Source organism: Mobula hypostoma, chromosome 7, assembly GCF_963921235.1.
Source record: "Mobula hypostoma chromosome 7, sMobHyp1.1, whole genome shotgun sequence".
In the NCBI taxonomy this organism is placed as follows: domain Eukaryota; kingdom Metazoa; phylum Chordata; class Chondrichthyes; order Myliobatiformes; family Myliobatidae; genus Mobula; species Mobula hypostoma.
Window position 1 is genome coordinate 19750658 of NC_086103.1, and position 22174 is coordinate 19772831.

Genomic DNA, 22174 nt, shown 5'->3' on the forward strand with positions numbered 1-22174 from the left:
TTAGTGCAACGGTTTACAGTAGCAGCGACCTCGGTTCAATTCCCACCGCTGTCTGTAAGGAGTTTGTAAGCTTGTACTTTCTCCTCATGATCGCATGGGTTTCCTCTAGGTGCTCAGGTTTCTGCCCATAGTCCAAAGACATTCCAGTAGGTTGGTTAATTGGTCATTGTAAATTCTCTTGTGATAAGGCTAAGTTTAAAATCAGGGATTGCTGGGCAGTGTGACTCGATGGATGGGAATAGTCTATTCTGCACTGTATTTCAATCAATCAATAAATAAATAGAAAATAAATAATTAGTTAGATTTTATGAAATGCAATGTCAACAATTTCCTGCTCGTGGATTGTCAGTAGGAAAATTCAACCATGCACTCATCATTGTCAGTTACTCTTGGAATCTATACTGTACATGTTCTCTGTGGTTCTCCAATTGGAAGGGAGTGCAAAGGGTCAATTCTATTTGATTAATTTGAGTTTTTCAAGAGGTAACTCTGTGTATCAATGGTGGTGATGCAGTTCTGATGGAAATCAGTAAATATATTGATATGATCTCACATGGAAAACTAGTCGAAAAGATGAGGACTGAGGGATTCAGGGGTATAATCAGTCCTGATGAAGGGTCTCAGGCTGAAATGTCAACTATACTCTTTTCCATAGATGCTGCCTGGCCTGTTGAGTTCCTCCAGCATGTTGTGTGTGTTGCTTGGATTTCCAACATTTGCTGGAAGCATACAAGGTATTTGCCTTCATTGTGGACTACAAGAGTTAAGAAATTATGATACTTCAATGTTGTATCAACACACACAAAATGCTGGAGGACAGCCAGGCAGCATCTATTGAAAAAAGTAGTGTCAATATTTCAGGCCGAATCTCTTCGGCAGGACTCGTATGTTCCACCATTGCTAGAGTCATGTCTGTAGTTTTGATCACCAAGACATAGAAAGGACTAGACTGCGGGAGAGAAGGTACAGAGGAGGTTCACCAGGATGTTTCCTCAATAGGTGTCATATGGGGGGTGTTGGTGGGAGCGGACCTAAATGCAAGACACAGACATTGAAGTACAGTACTAGGAACAGGAGTAGGACTAGGGTTATGGACATGACAGGACACAAACTTGGGCTAGGAGTTGACTAAGAAAGCGAGACCTCAAGGAACTTAGAACCAGGGCTTGGACTCCTGGCTTGGACACCTGGGTCTTGACTCAGGCTCGGACCCCGTAACTAGGCGAGGACATGACATGGTTACAGGACTGGACATGGCTTGGGTACTTTGAGGTGAGGACATGACGAGGCTTGGGTTCGGACTCCGAACCAGAGACTGGACAAGGACCCAGAACCTGGGTCTTGACTCGGGCTCAGACTCATGAACTAGACGAAGACATGACGTGGTCTTGGGAGACAGGACTAGGCGTGGCCTGGACAGGACAAGGATCTCCTGGGCAGGACAAGGTTCTCCTGGACACAAGGACAGGATGAGACCCCAAAGCCTTGACTTGGTCTTGGGAGACAGGAATGCAGAACACAGAGCCGGGACCCCTCCTTGGAAACAGGACGTAGGGGCAAGACTCATACACAGAACACAGAGAGAGTTCTCAACTCAAGGTAGCGGCAAACAGCCGGACCTACCTAGCGAAAGCATGGACATGGAGACGGTTCCCAACACAAGGTAGTAGCAAATGGCTGGACCTACCTAGCAAAGGCATGGACACAGAGACAGTTCCAAACAACGATAGACAGTTCCTTATCTAGACACAGCAAGGCTCCAGTGGTAGAACTTGACAGCGATACAGGCGAGGTTGTAGGCAAGTTTTCAGGCCAAGGCTTCAGGCAGAGGTTGCAGGAGGAAGGTGGAGGGAACAGTCCAGCAACTAAAGCTGAACCAAGGAGCTATTTATGTAGCCAGCCCAAAATGTGAATCAGGTGACTCAATTAGACCACCCAACAGAACAAGGGAAAACCTGAAATAAGGAACGATGGACCGGACTGTGAACCAGAACGCGGACTTCACGGACCAGACCATGACAGTAACCCCCCCAATGGGAGCCTCCTGGCAACCCAAAAGGCTTCCCCAGACTATGGACAATACAGGCAGGTGGGGCTGGCATTCAACAGGAGAGAACCCAGGATGGCAAGAGTAACACAACAGTGTCTGTGTTGCTGGGTCTATGCTTGGCTGGACTGTTCTGTCATATGGGGGCATTTGGTGGGAGCAGACCCAAATGCAAGACACAGACACTGAAGTACTAGGAACAGGACTAGGACTAGAGCTAGGGACATGACAGGACACAGACTTGGCTAGGAAAACAGGACCTGGACAAGGAACTAGGAACAAGGAGCCAGGGCTTGGACTCCAAGCCAGAGACTGGACAAGGACCCAGAACCTGGGTCTTGACTCAGACTCAGACCCCAGAACTAGGCAAGGACATGACATGGTTACAGGACTGGACATGGCTTGGGTTAAAGGCAAGGCTTCAAGAGGAAGGTGAAGGGAAGGGAACAGTCCAGCAACTGAAGCTGAACCAAGGAGCTATTTATGTAGCCAGCCCAAAATGTGAATCAGGTGCCTCAATTAGAGCACCCAACAGAACAAGGGAAAACTGGAACCTGGAATAAGGAACGATGGACCGGACCATGAACCGGAATGCGGTCCACGGACCAGATCATGACAATAGACCGAGTTACAAAAGAGACTAGGTAGGCTGAGTTTGTTTTCTTTGGAGAGGAGAAAGCTGGGGTGGGGGTGGGGTGCAGATTCTGACTGAGGAATACAAAAGTATGAGGGCCACAGGATAGATTTCTCCCCTGAGAAGTGGTGTTTATAACCAGTTGGCACTTGATTATGGTAAGGTTCAGGAGATTTAGAGGGATTTGCAGAAGAAGTTTTTCACCCAGAGGGTCATTAAAATCTGGAACAGCCTGCCTGACGGGGTGGCAAAGGCAGAAGTCTCACATCTCAAGGGCTCATCTAATTACATTTTCATTGTCATGTCATAGAGCTGGGGCCAAAGGCAATGGGACTGATACTGTCAGTTTCTTGATTGCTGGCACAGACACTGCAAGCTAAAGAGCCAAGTTTCCCTGATATAAGACTCTGCATCACAAGGTTCTATTGCATTGATATCAGGGACTCCATTTTTAGCTATATTGAGAAAGCTGTAGACAATCTCTCTGTATGTATTGCTGGTTTTTGGTTTATTGTCAATCATCACAAGAATTGCGCTATGGCTGATAATAGGGCCAAGAACATCCAATGTTGTATTGGAGCACTGAAATCATGATACAAACTACTGTCTGGTTTTCTTTCTTTATTGCAGTTCAGATGTTTATCTTTCTTGAAAATCGGTGCCAACCCCGCACCAGGTACTTCAAAGTGTAGTACTCAGAAACGCCTCTTCCTCCAAGTACAAACATCCCCACTGTTGCAATTAGGAGAATGCGGGGGTGGATGGCACAGGTAATTGAGGTTTACCAGCTTTCCGGTTGCTAGGAAACTTATTTGCCCTTGGTGTTACTGAGCTGGTTATACAAGCCAAGCACTGGGCAGAATTGAGCGTTTATGTTTGATGTTAAGTGGCTACTGCCAGGTACACACAGATGTTTTCTTCATTTCGACAGCTTCAAGGATGAGGGCTTTACAGTTACTTGCAATGCTCACAACACGCTGGAGGAACTCAGCAGGTTGGGCAGCATCCGTGGAAAAGATCGGGCTCCAGCCCGAAACGTCAACCGATCTATTCCACAGATGCTGCCCGACCTGCTGAGTTCCTCCAGCATGTTGTGAGTGTTGCTTTGACCCCAGCATCTGCAGATTATTTTGTGCTTACAGTTACTTGGGTGGTCTAATACAGAGCAGGCTAGAAAATAGAGATGTTGAAAGGTTCACAGGATTAAGATAAATGAAGGGAATATTTACCCATGAATGAAGGATGAAGTTTCAGGTTAGCAACCTTAAATTTGAAATGTTATCCTTTATTCATTGATAAATATTCTCCTTGTTTATCCTAATCTCAGCAAGACTTTGAACAACTTGCTGAAGCAGTGGCTGGAAATGGAATCTTCTACTCAACAGTTCAGTGGACACAAGATTAGTAAGCAGTTTTCAAGAGAATTGAATAAATACATTGGTGAAATAATTACAGGACTATGGAGACATTAAAGGAGCAGAAAGCAAATGGGAGAGGCCTTTGAAAGGAGGGTAAATGGTACGTTGGCATCTCTAATGTGAGGATTTGAATACAGGAGGAAGGAAGGTTTATCGCAATTGCATTTAGCTTTAGCAAGACCACACTAGGAGTATTGTGTGCAGCTTCTGTCTCCAAACTAATGAAAGATCTATTTACCAATAAGAGACTGCAACACAGATTCACTTGTCTGGATCTAGGGATGGTGGTTTTGCTGCCTGAGAGGAGTTCAAAATTCAAAGTGAATTTATTATCAAAGTAGTTAATATAGGTCACCATTTACTACTTTGACATTCATTTTCTTGCAAACATTTACAGGAGAATAAAGAAATGCAATAGAATTTATGAAAACTATAAATAATAAAGACTGACATACAACCAATCTGCAAAAGCAGACAAATCATGCAGCAATAAAACAAATAAATAAATAATACTGAGCACATGAGTTGTAGAGTCTTTGAAAGTGAGTCTACAGGTTGTGGAGTTAGTTCAGAGATGAGGTGAGTAAGGTTATCCATACTGGTTCAGGAGCCTGATGGCTGAAGGGTAATAACTGTCCCTGAACCTGGTGTGGGACCTGATGCTTTTTGTACCCTCTGCCCAATGGTAGCAGCAAGAAGAGAGGATAGCCTGGATGGTGGGGCCCTTGATGGTAAATGCTCCTTTATTGTGGCGGTGCTCCTGAGGAGTTCTTAGTGAAACAAACAAATTTCTTGGAGGGCATTCTTGGCTAGATGCAAGAAGAAATTTTCCCCCAATTAAGGAGGAGTTTAAGGAGTGGCCATAGATTAAGATTAGGTCCATAAAACATAGGAGCAGAATAAGGTTATTCAGCCCATCAAGTCTGCTCCACTATTCCAACATGGCTGATCCCAGGTCCCACTCAACCCTATATACCTGCCTTCTCACCACATCCTTTGATGCCCTGACGGACCAGGAAACAATCAACTTTCACCTCAAATATATGCACGGACTTGGCCTCCACCGCAGTCTGTGGCAGAGCGTTCCACAGATTTACTACTCTCTAGCTAAAAAATTCCTCCTTACCTCTGTTCTAAAGGGTTGCCCCTCAATTTTGAGGTTGTGCCCTCTAATTCTGGATACTCCCACCATAGGAAACATCCTCTCCACATCCACATTAACTCATCCCTTCAATATTCGGTAGATTATTACAGACTAAGTTGCTTAGGAGAGAGTTGAGGCGAAATTGCTCCACTTAGAGGTGGTGAGCCTTTGGCAGGATCCGCTTTGTAAGTCTGTAGAGGCTGAGTCTAAATGTTTATTGAGAACGAAGTTTGGTAGCTTTCTGAATGCTTTAAAAAGGATATGTGGATATGGTGAGAGAGCAGCAAATGCATCTAGGGTAGATTAGACATGGAGTAGGAAAATGGCGAAGTAGGCATGAAGGGTCTGGCCTAGTAAGGGTATGGCGGGCTATGGTTCCAGTGCAGGTCAGCAAGAGTAGGCAGTTCTCATGGCTTATCATGGACTAGATGCCGAAAGGCCCATTTCTGTGTTGTACTTCTCTATGACTCTATGACCAATTCCTATTTTTATTCTTTGGGTTCTTATCATCTTATGACAGACCCAGCTCAGATTCGGTGGACTGAACAGTGTTGTTGTACTACTTCATAACTGCAACTATTGTCTATACTATCCTAAAACTAAAAATAAACTTTAGGTAGGTTCATCAATGACTTTGACAGTTTGCCAACACTGAAGTGTTCCCACAACCAATGGACTCACTTTCAAGGACTCTTCATCTCATGTTCTTGATATTTATTGCTTGTTTAGTTATATTTTTTTCTTTTTGTATTTGCACAGTTGTCTTTTGCACATGGGTTGATGTTCGCCTTGTGTGAAGGTTTTATTGATTATATCATACTTGTTGGATTTACTGAGTATGCCCGCAAGAAAATGAATCTCAGGGTTGTGTATGGTGACATATATGTACTTTGATAATAAACTTACTTTGAATTTTGAACTTTAAAATCTCCAGACCCTTTGAAACTCCCTTGAGATTAAGGCCAATGAGTCATGTTAAACAGCTTACTGTGAATCACCAGGGATATCTGAGGTTTAGCAGGCTGGATAGTTACTTTCTTAGTGGGTGCATGTTTTAAGGAGTTGGTGATTAGTCAACTCATTGGTAGATTTATCATTACATTGTCCACTTATTAAGAGTGTTAACAGTAATTGTTGGCGAGTCACAATAGCAGTAGGAACAGAATTGTGAACTTCCTGACCAGAGTCGGTAAGAATTCAGATTTGTGAAGGAAAATGGGAAAAAGGCATGTGGTAGCTAGTGACGCAGGAGATTTTGCAGATGCTGGAAATCTTAAACAACACGTACAAAATGCTTGAGGAACTCAGCAGGTCAAACAGCATCTATGGAAGAAAATAGTCGTTGTCTAGAGCTGAGACCCTGGAAAGGAAGGGGGCAGAAGTCAGAGTAAAAAATGTGAGGGGTGGGGAAGGTGTACAGTCCGGCAGGGTGAAAAGTGGGACCAGATGAGAGGAAAGGTGAGTGGGTGGGGAAGAGAGAATGATGCAAAAAGTCTGGAGGCATCCATCATTAAGGGCCTCCATTACCCAGAACATGTTCTCTTCTCATTGCTACCATCAAGGAGGAGACACAGGAGCCTGAAGGGGCACACTCTGTGTTTTAGGACCAGCCTCTTCCCCGTTGCCATCAGATTTCTGAATGGGCAATGAACCCATGTACACCAACAGGCTATTTTTTGTCTTTTTTACTCTCTTTTGGAACTGCTTACTTCATGATATATATTCTTATTGTAATTTATGTGTTTTAATTATTATTATGTATTGCACTGTACTCCTGCCACAAAACAACAAATTTCATGACATATGGCAGTGGTATTAAACCTGATTCGCATTTTGATTCCGGAGAAGGAGGAATCTGATAGGAGAGGAGATAGAAGACAAAATAAAGGGAGGGAGGTGGGGAACAAGGGGAAGGCGATGAGCAGGTCAAGAGCATGGGGGAACTGGAATAGAAGAGATGTGAGGGCCACCAGGTTGAGGGTAAACAAGTGAAGAGAGAGAAAGCAGATATGAATAGGTACCAGCATTTAGAGAAATCGATGCTCATGTCTGCTCAGCAAGCATCTGTGGCCCTCCTGAGGTTTTCAACAGATTCTATTTTTGCTGTAATTTCTGATTGTTTGCAAGATACCATTTGTCAATTCCAATTTTATCATTTTATCCATTGCGTGTGTTTGCTCATTGATATTTGAGACCTCCTCACCCTATTACTGCTATCTTTGGACTACCTAAAATTTCTAGTAATCTTTCCCCTTCAGCCCGTAGAATGATTGCATTTCTTACTTTAATGGCGAAAAGATGTATTTTACAACATTGGAAAGAGCTTAATGCTCCAACTACCTTTTTTTGGTTTTCTCAGACGATTTTATGTTTGAATCTGGAGAAAATTAGAAGTAACCTTTATGATTCTTCATTTAAATTTGAACAGATTTGGGGACCTTTTATTCGATATTTTCATTTAATGTAATATTTACCCTTCTTGTTTTTTCTTCACTGTTTTAATGGAGGTCGGGATTGAGGACGTGATTTTAAGTTTAACTCTGTTTGGTTTCAAGTTAGCCCATTGCTTTGCTTTGCTTTTAGTTAGTTGCACGGTGGGTTTTTTTTTTGGGGTTTTTTTTTTTTTCTTTTTTTTCCATTGATATATATAAAATCTAGTATACTATTATGTTATCTTGGTTTCTTATGCTTAAATTACATTGTTTGTAGTATTTTCTTTTTGGTATTGTTATCTTTTGGAATTTTATTATACTTTAACATTGTATTAATGTTTATATGGCTTACCTTTTTTGTATACTTACTCAATAAAAAGATTTAAAAAGAAAGAAAGATATTTGAGACAACACACTTAAACACTCTTAAATGTCATTTTATCTGTTTTGTGCTGAATTGCCATTGTGGCAATGGAGCTAAAGGACAACCAGTGGTTGCTGAACACAGAGGCAGAAGTGTTCTGATAGAGAAATATGGGGCTAGTGTTCTGTATCTTTCAACTGGTCAACTGCCAGTTCTTTAACAAATTGACTAGGATGTACCATAATGTGCAAGGGGAAGATTGGAGTGGAGTATTATAGGTTCCCGAGTATTGATAGGCACTTTCACAGAGAGGGAGCTTGCCGATTTGATGTGCACACCCCTTTCTATTTGAAGTCATGACAATCTAGAGGTGAATTTCTTGGACCAGCACAAGATAGACAGATGGCATAGAGAAATAGAGGGCTTTAGATTGATCTTAGAGAAGATTAAAAGGTTGGTCCAAAATTGGGGGCCAAAGGGCAGGTTGATACTGTAATGTTCTATGTAAAATTGGCCATCTTAACAACATGTTTAAAATATAAGATTACAGGAGATATGCAGGTCATGTTTTTTTTCCACACAGAGAGTACTGCTTGCCTGGAATGTGCTACCACGGCTGATAATGGAAGCAAATATAATAGACACATTTAAAGAGCTTTTAGAAAGGCACATGAATTGCAGAGAATGTGAGAATTAGACTTGTGTCAGCAGTAGGGACTGATTTAGTAAGTTTTTGACTATTAGTTAAATTAGTTTGGTGCACTGTAATGGGCAAAGGGCCTTTTGCTGTGCTATATGTTCAAAAATCATTCAGGGGATGTTCCCTAGCAAGTCAGTGGAAAGTAATTCAAACTGGCAATATTCTTTAGCCATTGAAACACTTCCTCATGCACCTTTCTAGGGACTGGTGCAAGAGCCTATGTCAATAGAAAGGTTTTGAAGAAGGATTCCGTATGATACAGTGTCCTTTCTGCACTCTGATGCGGACTTTAGACCTTCCCTGTGTCATTCCCAGAGCTTAATTTTCAGTTTTCAGTAGTGTTTACTGGGATCCTCGTTGGAAACTCTGTTCAAATTCTCTTTCTCTATTTCAGTTTTCAGTTCATTGTGTTATGCTTCAAAAAGTGTACTAATTTTATATGTGTATATACACACACACACACACACACACACACACACACACACGGTACTGTGCAAATGCCTTTAATGTCTTAGGCACATATATATACTGTAGCTAGGTTGCCTAAGACTTTTGCACAGTACTGTCATAATTTTGTGTGTTGCTGCAAAAAAATGCATAACGTATGTGTGTAATGATAAACATGATTCAAATATGGATCTCTGTTGTGGACTGAGAGTGCGAAGAGGGCAGAGAGAGGACAATCATGGTTGGGAAAAGGGGAAGGGGGTGGGGGAAGCACCAGAGAAACATTCAGCAATGATCAATAAACCAAATGCTTGGAATGAAATGACCTTGTCTAGTGTCTCAGGACAGGGTATGTATTGCATTCACGCCAACCTGTGTTCCTGGAATTCCTTCTCTGCCTGTACCACACCCCTCTCACAACTCTCCACCCTTGCCATTCCCAACATACTTTGTTCCCTCCAGATTTTCAAACTTTCCCCCTGCTCCACGTTGACAAGTACAGTACTGTGCAAAAATCTCACACACCCTAGCTATATATATGTGCCTAAGACTTTTGCACAAAGATAGCGGAGCTTCTTTCTGGTTGATGAAATGTAATGAGCTGTGTGCCAAGAGACTAATCCTGGGCCCTCGAAATTTGTAATTTATCTTATTGACTGAGGTGAAAGCACTGAAGATAAGGTTTCTAAATTGCTAATGACACTAGGACAATTTGTGAAATTGAGATAAAGAAGCTATCCAGGAAACAAGATTGGGGGTGTTGAGGAGTTTTCCTGCCTGGATTAGGGAGTATAGGTTGAGCATAGGTTAGAGAAAGGGGCTTTTTCCTTTGGAGCAAAGGAGGATGAGAGGCGACTTGATAGACATGCTCAAGATGAAAGATGATAGATCGAGTGGATAGCCAAACACTTTTTCCCAGGGTGGAAATGGCTAATGAAAGGGGGCATAATTTTAAAGAGATTGGAGGAAGGCTTGGTGGGATGTCAGAGTTAAGTTCGTTACACAGAGAGTGGTGGATGTGTGGAATACCCAGCAAGATGTGATGGTAGAGGCAGATACATTCGGGCATTTATGAATCTCATATGGATGATTGAAAATTGGAGAGGTGTGAAAGAGGGAAAGGTTACATTGATCTTAGAGTAGGTTAAAACTTTAGCGCAACATCATGGGCCGAAGGACCTGTACTGTGCTGTATTTTTCAATGTTCTGTGTCTTATGCTGCATGTCAATCAACATTTGAAAGTGAAAATGGAACTATTCAGCCAAGAGCTTATACGAAGCTGCAGTCCTTTTTGGGTTGAGGGACTGAAAGGCAGGAGGTTGAATTGTATTACCTTAAATCAATTATTTAATGTTGGCACGTTACTGCTCTGTCATCATCCCTTGCTTTATATGTCTTATACACTGCTTTGTGGCCACATTGGTTGCGGCTTCAGTCCACATAACTGCTGCGATGTAATGCATCAGCTGCCTGCGTTTAGCATGACAGTGATTTCTACCAATGCAATTTCCATTGTTCCTTCTGTGTTAGTTTAACATAAAAGCACCCTCTGGCACAGTATTTATGAATCTGTTTGCAATTCTCTATACTAGATGAGCGATGTCACAGCAGGGGGAGCCACAGTATTTCCTGACTTTGGAGCTGCAATATATCCAAAGAAGGTAACTAGACTAGTTTCTGTTTGCCGATTATTATTTGTACTTCTGGATTATGTGAGAAATCAGTTGATCAGTGGTGCAGTGGGATCCCAGAAGTACAAGGAATTGGCTTAACATTAATTTTTTATCCATTAATAACAGCAATAAAACTCCTGTTCTGACCTTGTTTTAAGCATGGTAAAACCCCTATCGTTGAACTAGCCATTGATACAGAACCACCCTTTTATAAATAAATAATGATCTAAGGATGAACTTTTTGTCACACATACATCGAAGCATACAGTGAAATGCCTTGTTTTGTGTCAACGGCCAACATAATCAGAGGATTGTGCTAGGGGCAGCCTGCAAGAGTTGGTACGCTCCTAGCATCAACATCGCATGCTTGTGACTGACTAACCCTAAACATACATCTTTTTGGAACATGGGCGGAAACTGGAATCCCCGGCGGAAACTCAAGCAGGTCACGAGGAGAAAGTAGAACTCCTTAATGACAGCGGCGGGAGTTGTACCCCGATCGGTGATTGCTGGCCCTGAAAATCGACTGAGCTACCACCACACCACCGTGCTGCCCCACCAGGCCAGCACTGCACTATTTTCTTAATTTAAGAGTACCAACAATTTGCAATATTCAAGTTAAGATTAGAATATCATCGTATACACCAAGCTGCAATGAAATTCTTTGCTTGTATGAAGTTCGCAGAGTAAACAATGTATTGAATTGAATTGACTTTATTTCTTATATCCTTCACATACAAGACGAGTAAAAATCTTTACGTTATGTCTCCGTCTGAATGTGCAATGTGCAATCATGGGAACTTATAATAATTTATGATAAATAGAACAGTCAATGTAACATAGAAATACACTCAAATCAGTGTCAGTTAATCAGTCTGATGGCCTGGTGGAAGAAGCTGTTCACCCTCTCAACCCCAGATCCATTGATGTCAATAGGGGTTAGCCCATCTCCATTCCTCCTGTAATCCACAACCAACTCCTTTATTTTTGCGACGTTGAGGGAGAGGTTGTTTCCCTGACACCACTGTGTCAGAGAGATGACTTCTACCCTGTAGGCCCCCTCATTATTGTTTGAGATTAGGCCAATCAATGTAGTGTCGTCGGCAAATTTAATTAGCAGATTAGAGCTGTGGGTGACGACACAGCCATGGATATATAGGGAGTAAAGGAGGGGACTTAGTACACAGCCCTGAGGGGCTGCTGTGTTGAGAGTCAGAGGGGTGGAAGTGAGGGAGCCCACTCTTACCATCTGCCAGTGATCTGACAGGAAGTCCAGGATCCGGCTGCACAAGGCAGGGTCAAGGCCGAGGTCTCTGAGCTTCTTGTTCAGCCTGGAGGGAATTATGGTGTTGAATGCTGAACTGTAGTCCAAGAACAGTATTCTCACATGAGCATCCTTCTTCTCCAGATGTGTAAAGACAGTATGTAGAGCAGGGGCTATTGCGTTGTCTGTTGATCGGTTGTGTCGGTAGGCGAATTGTAGGGGCTCCAGTCTGGGTGGTAGCAAGCTGCAGATGTAATCCTACACCAACCTCTCAAAGCATTTGCTTATTATTGAGGTGAGTACGACAGCACGCCAGTTGTTCAGACATTTTACATTCGTCTTTTTAGGTATAGGGATAATGGTGGATAATTTGAAGCACTCTATACAGGGAGAGGGAGAGATTAAAATGTCTGTAAATACACCTGCCAGTTGTGCTGCACACATCCTGAGTACTCGCCCTGGGACGCCGTCCGGTCCCGCAGCCTTGTGACTGTCCACTCGTTGAAAACTTCTGCGTACCTCAGCCTCAGAGATGACCAGGTTGCAGGTTGTAGCGGTGGCTCTCCTCGGAGGCTCAGGGTTAGCGACATCAAACCAAGCGAAAAGTGACGGAGCTCATCTGGGAGAGAAGCTGTGAAGTTGGCGGCACCACTGTCTTTGGCTTTGAATCTGCGATGGTATGCAGCCCTCGCCACAAGTCGTGTGTGCTATTCGTTGTGAATGTACAGCAGCAAACACAAATCAAAATGATGCACAGATTGTGGCGCAGTCCGAAGTAATGCAAGAAGAAATGCTAGAGTGATGACAATGGAATAATCAAGCAGGGTAGAATTAAGAGACCAAGAGTGAGGCAGCACTGCCAGGAAGAGGATGTGAAAGAACTGGTTGATTCTAAAGTCTGGTAGCAGTGGAGACAAGTTGTCTGGTCATCTCGGGTTTTTGAGCTCCCATACCTTTGGGAGAAGAGAGAAAAAGGGATGGCCAGGGTGTCAGGCATCCTGAACTATACTATTGGTCTGCCCGAATTAACACGTTGCATTTAACGGATCAGTGAGCCCCACGTAAAGGTGAATGAGAGGATTTTTTTTCCCGATAAGATGCCAGCATGTTTGATTGCAGCGGCTGCTGTGGGGTCAAGAAAAGGAGCTATTGCCCTTTATAAACATATTTTTTATGATTGCAAGATCCTGCTAGATATTACAAACTTAAAGTACTGCAGGTGTACTCCATCAGCGAGTTGCTCATTGGCTGAGAAAATGAAGGAGCTGCTTCATTGTGCTGCTGCCTGCGTCGAATGAGACGTTTGGTCTCATAAACGAGTGACCGTCTTGGTCACTTCTCTTGTGATCACCAAGACCCTTTGGACATTGTTAATGTGTAATGCCACAAGTTTGATTTATTGATGTATTGGCGGGGGAGCTGTGTGGCCTCAGCCATACTGAGGACTAGGCCTCAGACCATGGTGTTGTGTGTTTACAGCCACCAGGAGAGAGGTGTTGGAACCAGTGTGCTCCACAGGGGGCGCTGTGGTACAGTATCCAGGTTGGAGTCAGTGCGGCTCTCCTGTGTTCGCTTGGCAGAAGACAAACCATACTGCAGATTTCTGCGGTATTCATGGCTTGGGTCTGCTAGTTTATTTTTGTGAGGTTGTATCCCACTGATACCTTTACGTGCTTGCTACCTTGTACATGCTTCGTGCTCTGGGACTGCTAGTACTGTGGTTTTCACCTTAGCCCCGAAGTAACGCAGTTTCATTTGGCTAAATTCATGGGTATTCATGTATGGCTGAATGACAATTAAACTTGAATTGAATTCAATAAAATTGTAGATATGTTGATATGTGGAGACAGGAAAACAGAACACACATCGCTGGTTGGTAACTTTTCATCAGAACCGTCTTATCTAATCAATAACAAATCTAAGAGGATTTTTTAATCTATTTCCAGGGAACAGCAGTATTTTGGTATAACCTTTTTAGAAGCGGTGAAGGTGATTATAGAACACGGCATGCGGCCTGTCCAGTGTTAGTAGGAAGTAAATGGGGTAAGAACCTTGCACCATGTTCTACTCTTGACATCCAAGTGGCTTTTGTTAGTGGAGAAACAGTAAGGCTCTGCATCCACTTTGCTCTGCTCTTTACATTTTGCTGGAACCTGGCATATCTTTTAGAAGAAATCTCTTTTAACAAATTTTGCTGAGCAAAACATGCAAAATATTTTTATTCACTCTTGTCACTCAGTGGGATGGTTTGATTGTTTACTTGTAATTTTTATCATTTACAAGATACAGCACAGAATCGGCCCTTCCAGCCCTTCGAGCTGCGCCACCCAGCGATCCCCAATTTAACCCTAGTGTAATCACGGGACAAATTACAATAACTAATTAACTTACTGTGCCAACCGGTACGTCTTTGGTCTGTGGGAGGAAACCAGAGCACCCAGAGGAAATACATGTGGTTACGGGGAGAACATACAATCTTCTTACAGGCAGCGACAGGATTTGAACCCTGGTCGCCGGTACTGTAAAGCATTGCGCTAAGCACTAACTACCCTACTGTGCCACCATGTCCCTCGTTAATATGTAGGAACCCCAATACCTAGGAGAATTAGAATAGTTTGCTGGGTGGTTTCTCACACTAGTCACTTGTGAATGAGATTCACATCTTTTACCAAGACATAAACATGCCCCTGTAGTGACCACCATATCCCAAGTCAAACCTCCCAAGTGACTTGTAACTTGCATACACTCACAACTGAACACTGTGAAGCTGGTTTGCTCACTACAGAGCCTAAAAGAACCTCTCTACAAATAATTTCTCAGGAGAGGTACATCTAATACCATTCTCAGTGTGAATATTTGCCAAGGTTACTGCAAAGGGTAGGGTTTCTAGCTGGGCAGGTTGTCTTTACCACAGCACATAATCTGGAAGAACTCAGTAGGTTGAACACCATTGGTAGGAAGATAGCAACTGTCAATGTTTCCAGCCAAAATCCTGCATCAGGACTGAGAGAGGAGATGGCCAGCACAGAGAGGAGATTGGGAGCAGCAAGAAAGGATTCTGAGCTGATTGGTGGGCTGAGGAGGGGTGGATGCTGACAGGCAGGTAATTCCAGTTAGTGGAGGGGACTATCGACCACATCTCTATCTCTCATAATTTCATATACCCCCCCATCACCTCTCAGCCTCTTTTGATTCAGAGAAAACAGACCAAGCCAATGCATTCTCTTCTTGTGATTCAAGACCTCTAATCCAGGCAATATTCCCGTGAAGACAAAAAAATCCGCAGATGCTGAAAATCCAAGCAACACGCAGAAAATGCTGGAGGAACTCAGCAGGCCAGGCAGCATCTATGGAAAAGATTAGAAGCTGAGGCCCTTCATCAGGATTGGAAAAAAAAAAGATGAGGAGTCAGAGCAAGAAGGTGGGGGAGGATAGGAAGGAGTGCGAGGTGATATGTGAAACCAGGAGAGAGGGAGGGGAAGAGCCGGGAAGTTGATAGGTAAAAGAGATAAAGGGCTGGAGAATCGGGGGTCTGATAGGAGAGGATAGAAAGTCATGGAAGAAAGGGAAGGGGGAGGAGCACCAGAGAAATATGATGGGCAGGTACCTCTCCCCTACCCCTCTCCCCATCTCACCTATCACATACCACCCTATACTTCTTCTTCCCCTCCCCCAGCTTCCTGTTCTGACTTCTCATCTTCTTTCTATTCCCGACGAAGGGTCTCGGCCTGAAACATTAACCGTTTACTCTTTTCCATAGATGCTGCCTGGCCTGCTGAGTGCCTCCAGCATTTTGTGTGTGTTGCTAATATCCCTGTGAACCTTTTCTGTACCCTCTCTATAGCTTAATTGCATCCTTCCTGCACTGTGGCAACCAGAGCTGTACACGATACTCCAAATGCGGTTTCACCAGTCTTGTGCAACTTCAACATGACATCATCCCAATTTATAGTTAAAGCCTCAGCCAATGACAGCAAGTATTCCATCCACCTTCCTCACCATCCTGTCTACCTGTGTTTTAACCTTTAGGTAACTATGTATATGTAGGAGGTCCCCCTGTTCTACACTCCGCTGAGCCATACTGTGCAGTACTGTACAGAAGTCGTAGATACATATATACCGCTAGGGTGACTAAGAATTTTGCACAGCCCTGTATATCCTACCCTGTTTTAACTTCTCAAAATGCTCTTGTCTAAGTTAAATTCCAGCTGCCTGCTGTCCCAATGTGTGTATATGTGCTGTTGTAAGCTTAAAGAGCCTTCCTTACTATCTGCAATATCTCTAAGTTTCTTGCCATATGCAAACTTGCTGATGTCAACCTAACGGCAAACTCATGAAAACAACAGATGACTCAGCACAGTTCTCTGTGGTTCACCACTTGTCATGTGCCTTCAATCTGATAAGCAGCCCTTCACGACCATGTTTTGCCCTTTCTCACCAGGGTAATCTGCCAGCTGATCCTAAATACTTTGATTGATGAGAAACATGCAGACATTGCCATCTTTCCCGTCCTCGTCAATCCCCTTGATTGTCTCAAATTTGTAAGACATGATCTGTCACATGCAAAACCAGGTTGACACCTCCTAATCAATCTTTGCATTTCCAAATGCAAATAAATCCTATCCCTCAGAATTCCTTCCAATAACTAGCCCACTGTTGATGCTTACTGCCTTGCAGTTCGCTGGCTTATCCCTGCAGCTCTTAAAGCTCCATACTAAACCTTACCTGTGGCTAATGAAGATACAAATATCTCTTGTGAGGTGCAAACGATCTCCCCCTTACTGCCCATACATCTTAGATAAACCTGATCAGGCCCTTTATGCATGTCAAGACCCTCAATGCCACCTGTTCTGTAATGTTAAATATTAAAGATTCTGCAGATGCTGGAAATCTAGAACAACACACAAAATGCTGGAGGTACTCAACAGGGCAGGCAGCATCTATGGAAAGGAAAACACAGTCGATGTTTTGGGCCGATAATGACTCACAGCCGGAAACGTTGACTATGTATTCCCCTCCATAGGTGCGGCCTGGCCTACCGAGTTCCTCCGTCACTTTCTGTGTTTCTTTGTAATGCTCCAGAATGTCACTGTTCCCTCCCCTGGACACAGTGTTTCCATATCCTTTACCATGGTAAATAGTGTGGAAAAGTATTAAGACCTCACTCATTTCCTTTGGCTTCATCTATATATTACTACACTAATTCTTTAGAGGACCTCTCATTCCCTCTGGAATACTTTAGGATTCTGCTTTACATTCTCTGTCAGGGATAACTCTTGGCCCTTTACTTCTTTTCTAAATTGCTTCTTAAGTGTCCTCCTACATTACTTACACGCTAAAGGCTTGCTTCATCCCAGCTACTCAACACATTCTTTTGAGAAACGGAGTTAATGTTTCAGTTTGAAAAAGGGTCTTTGAACTGAAATATTGACTTTCTCCTTCTACAGATGAGGCTTGGCCTGCTGGTTGTTTACAAATTTTTCTGGATTTTTAAATGTTTTAAATTTAATTATGTTTTTTTTATTTCTTAATATATTTGTTTATACTTTTTATTTTATGTATTTTACTCTTTATTTTAGATTTTTGATTTATATTTTTAATTATTTTTTACTTTTTTAACTTTTACTTTATCTGAAAATTACTTTTACTTCTATTTTTTGTTTTTTATTTTAGATTTTTAAATTATTTTGTAAACATTTAATATTTTTTACATATTCCTCATTGCAATTTATAGGTTTCATATCTTGCAGTGTTGTGCTGCTAGTGCAAAGCAGCACATTACATGACATACAGTATGCGGGTGACATTAAAAACTTGATTCTGATTCTGATTTTAGAGTTCTAACATCAGATTTCTAATGGGTAGGAATCCTGGCTTGCAGTAGTTAATTCACCCACTGATCCATCTGAGGCTGAAGATCACTTAGAAACAACAGAAAAAAAAAAGTGGTTTTGGGTGCAGCTTAAGAAGGGAATGTGATGGGATAAGAGTGATGAATTTTCTGTTTTTCTGGGGTGGCTCCATGAGCAGTAATTTGATTTTGTATATAATATCAACATGTACTTAAGATCCTTAGCTGTTCTTTAACCCTTTCTTTCATTTTGTTCAGTTTCCAATAAATGGATCCACGAGAGAGGGCAGGAGTTCAAGAGGCCATGTGGACTGACAGAAGTGGATTGAACCTGTGGACCATTCTATTCCCCCAATTTAATTCCATCCTTTCTTTTATCAGGACAAGCAAAGTGCCAATGATTTGATTCTCCCTTTTGTGTGCGAATCATCTTCTGCATTCAATTGACCCCTTCATCGCAGTGTTGCCTTCTTTCTGTATTTTTTCTTCTCTTTTCTGAACCCAGACGTACTATGATATTCAATGATGATGAAGAAAAACTTGTGGTATCTCTTAGTGGTGGTCTACTGTCTACGTGAAGATAATTCATTCTCAGTGTCAACAAATAAGAACACTTGGGAACGGTAACCCAGAGAAGAGAAATCTTTTGCTATGGGGAAAATAGTGAATGAAAGTATTAAAGTAACCACCCTTCACCCTTTCTTCCTACCGACATCATTTGTAACAGAGTGCAGTTTGGTCTTGTTGTTCCACCACATGGAGACAGATGCATAAGTCTGCATCCTGGTTCCAATACTGGTTTCTTTCCAAGCCAGCCTCCTTGTTTCATGGCCATTCTAATTTAACAGATCTACTTTCATGAGAACGGTTTTGTCTTACCATTCTGTTAGGTCAGATGTTATTCTCCAGCAGGCTTACGTTCAGTTTTTCAGCGTCAAACCCAAATTTTATTAATCACTTCCAGATACTGATTGGTTGCAGATCTCAAGAGTTCCCTTTGAGAATCTAAATTAATCTAAATTGCTGGTAGAAAAGTAAGTCACAAAAATAATGCCGCCAACCAATTTGATATAAAATAGGAAGTGCAGCAAATGCTAAGCAAGTTAGGGAATATCTGTGCAGAGAGAAGCAGAGCTAATATTTTGGTCAGGGCTGTCAGGAAAGGTTATCAGCTTTCTATGCTGACTGTCTCTCTCCACAGATGCTGCCTGACTGCTGACTATTCCCACCATTTGCCATAGTGTTTGCTTCAGAACAAATTTGTTATTTTTGTTGTCACTGCTTCTCTGACAACCACCGTGAAATAAGTCCTGATTCATAGATGAACATGCAGCTAGCAAAAAGGAAGTCAATCCAATTTTAATAGCACTCATCTTCCATGAATAAAATAATGATTGTAATCACTGTGTGTATTAAATAATTCATTAAACAAAATTGTTGAGATAGAAGTGCATCTTTGGCTGTGTCAAGTGGAATGTGACTGAATTTTGGAAGTGGATTCTAAAATTTATTTGACATACTTTATACACAGAGTATAAACAGTCTATAGAGATGGAATTGTAAATGCCATAACCTCCCATTTTTGTTGCAAGTGACCAAGACTCAATTAATATTTTGGAGCAAACTCAATGCATGGCCGAATATGTCCACATTCCTTGACTCCAGATCAGGGGTTCCCAACTCTTTTTACGCCATGGACCCCTACCATTAACCAAGAGGTCCATGGCCCCAGGTTGGGAACTCCTGCTCTAGATGCACAGACTGGAAATGTAAGATCAGATATATTCTCCAAAACCTGCGCTTAATTTAAGAATTGAACATTAGGAGAGCTGGTAGTGGAATTAAATTAGCAAACTGTTGAGCTATGAAATCCCGGTAATTTTGTGTGCTGGAGCACACAGAAAATGTTGGATGAATTCAGCGGGTCAGGCAGCATCTATGGAGGGGAATGGACAGTCAACGTTTCAGGTCAAGACTCTTCATGAGGATTGCAGAATTCACCAGATCTGATGAAGGGACTTGACTAGAAATGTCCACTTTCCATTTTCCTTCATAGATGCTGCCTGACCCACTGAGTTCGTAGAACATAGAATGTTACAGCAGAGTACAGACAGTTCGGCCCAGGATGTTATGCTGATTTATAATCTGCTCTACGAACAATCTTACCATTCTGTCTGACATAACCTTTCATTTTTCTATCATCGGGTTCATATAAGATTTTTTTAAATGCCTCCAATGTATTTGCCTCTACCACCTCCTCTGACAGGAAGTTCCATGCACCCACCACTCTCTGTGTAAAGAACTTACTTCTGATATCCCCCTTCAATCACTTTAAGTTATGCCCCCTTTTAACATGCTTCACATCGTGCCTGATTTGAAGTATCTGCAGTCTCTTAATTTAGTTACTGGCCTGATCTTCCTGTGATGATGTCTGTTTTGGAATCTTAAATGTTAGATCATTCCTTAAGTTAATTTTTGGATCACCATAACAAAGTCAGCTTGAACTGTTTCAATCAGGTGGGGGCAGCCATTAGCTTTAAATCCCAATTGATTATCCAGCCGTGGAAATAATGATAAAACAGAGGTTGAGGGAGAAGCTAAAGGGAGCTCCTAAAGGGAGAAGTGGTGTTCTAAAAGAATTGATGCCGGGAGCAGTTAAAAGTTTACTTCCAGTGAATTGCATTAGTACTGGGGGAGCGAAGGGTGTATCTCTCCATGTGACCCTGTGTTTCTGCTGGGAGCTCGGGATTCCCCCCACATCCCAAAGTCATGCAGCTAGGTTAATTGGCAATTGTGAAACAGCCTTATTTGGCAGGAGAGAAGTGTCAAAATGAATCTCAGGGAGTTAAGAGGCAGGTGTTTGAGAAAATAAGTTGTTGGGGCACAAGGAGAGGAAGGATGGGTTTGCTGTCCTGGGAGCTGGCATGGACTGCAGAAACCAATAGTCTCCTCCTGTCTTACAAGATAACAGTGGAAATCAAAAATAAAACTCTGCAGACACTGGAAATCCAAAAGCAAAAGGAAAGTGCTGGAAATACTTAGCAGGTCGGGTGGCATCTTTGGGAAGAGAAACAGGCACAACATTTTCAAGTCACAGATCTGACAAAACATCTCCCACCTGAAATATTGATCCTGTTTCTCTTCTCGCAGGTATGGCCTTCCCTGCTGAGTATTTCATCTTAAGACAACAAGGGGACATACAAAACTCAAAATGGTTTCGGTTTTTGCTGGAGCTTGATTCCTTCAGTTAAACAGCCCTTGAAGGACTTAATTCCTACCACATTAATATGAAGAATAATAAAAAGTGATGCATAACTCCTTGAAGGGAAGATCTTTAGCCTGGACATGGTGGTGCAGTTATTTAACAACCATTGCTGATAATGCACTACAATCTGAAATGCAATATGCCCTGTTCATTTCTATCCTTCAACAACCTTGTGTTGTGAACCAAACCTCAAATGCTTCTTCACATCCACCTGAATGCCAGTTGAGCTGCTAGAGATGAAAATTGACAGAGACCAAAATATCTCTCTCTCTCTCTCTCTCTCTCACTCTCACTCTCTCTTCCTCTCACTCTCTCTCTCTCTCTATTCACAGAGTCCACTCATAGTTTAGGATTGGATGAGGTAAAAGAGTGCTTTCTGCCAAACAGTAACTTTGATCGTGTTTTTGCAAATTCAGGAAATTAGTTCTTGTTTAATATACCTGTTTACCTCTGATGTTCCACGTTGCAAATATAGTTTAAATATAGAGTGATTTTATTTCTCAAATATATGTCAAATCATAATTTTATTGATTTTGTTAATAGTATTTTTGAATGTAGCACGAATCCCACAAAATGATTAGAGGAAGTTGTCCAACTTTACTGTGCTCAAATCAATGAATAAAATAATGAAATAAGGTAACTGAAATGGCTTATCTCTGGACTTTTCTTTTATTCTTCGCTCATTACAACAATCAATACCTCAAATGTTAAATCCTTGCCTGATTAACGGCATGGTTGCCCTGATGCATACTGCGAAAATTGCTCGGAATATCCTAACACTTAATATCATTGAGAAAGTAAATGTGGATATTTAATATTGGAAAGTAAAGAGATGGCAGGTGAATTAAATAAACACTTTATGCAGAGCTTCACTCCAGATGTAAGTAATATCCTGAAAGAGTTGAATTGGCAGTATTAGTGGAAATGGGCAGTG

The 22174-nt window shown here is 42.1% G+C and overlaps 1 protein-coding gene across 8 annotated transcripts in view; it reads left to right on the forward strand.

Annotated features, from left to right (window-relative positions):
* The window catches only part of LOC134349176 (prolyl 4-hydroxylase subunit alpha-2-like), a 157878-nt gene extending 136001 nt beyond the window's left edge, over positions 1-21877 (forward strand). For 7 of the 8 annotated variants that reach the window (XM_063053118.1, XM_063053123.1, XM_063053117.1 and 4 more), the window contains 3 exons: positions 10780-10848; positions 14071-14167; positions 18234-21877. In XM_063053118.1, coding sequence (XP_062909188.1) covers positions 10780-10848; positions 14071-14167; positions 18234-18304 — 237 coding nt within the window. In that variant the 3' untranslated portion in view covers positions 18305-21877. Of the gene's footprint in view, positions 1-3311; positions 3603-10779; positions 10849-14070; positions 14168-18233 lie in introns of those variants that run through there. The other variant, XM_063053124.1, reaches the window with a different exon arrangement.
* Positions 21878-22174: the final 297 nt, after the last annotated feature.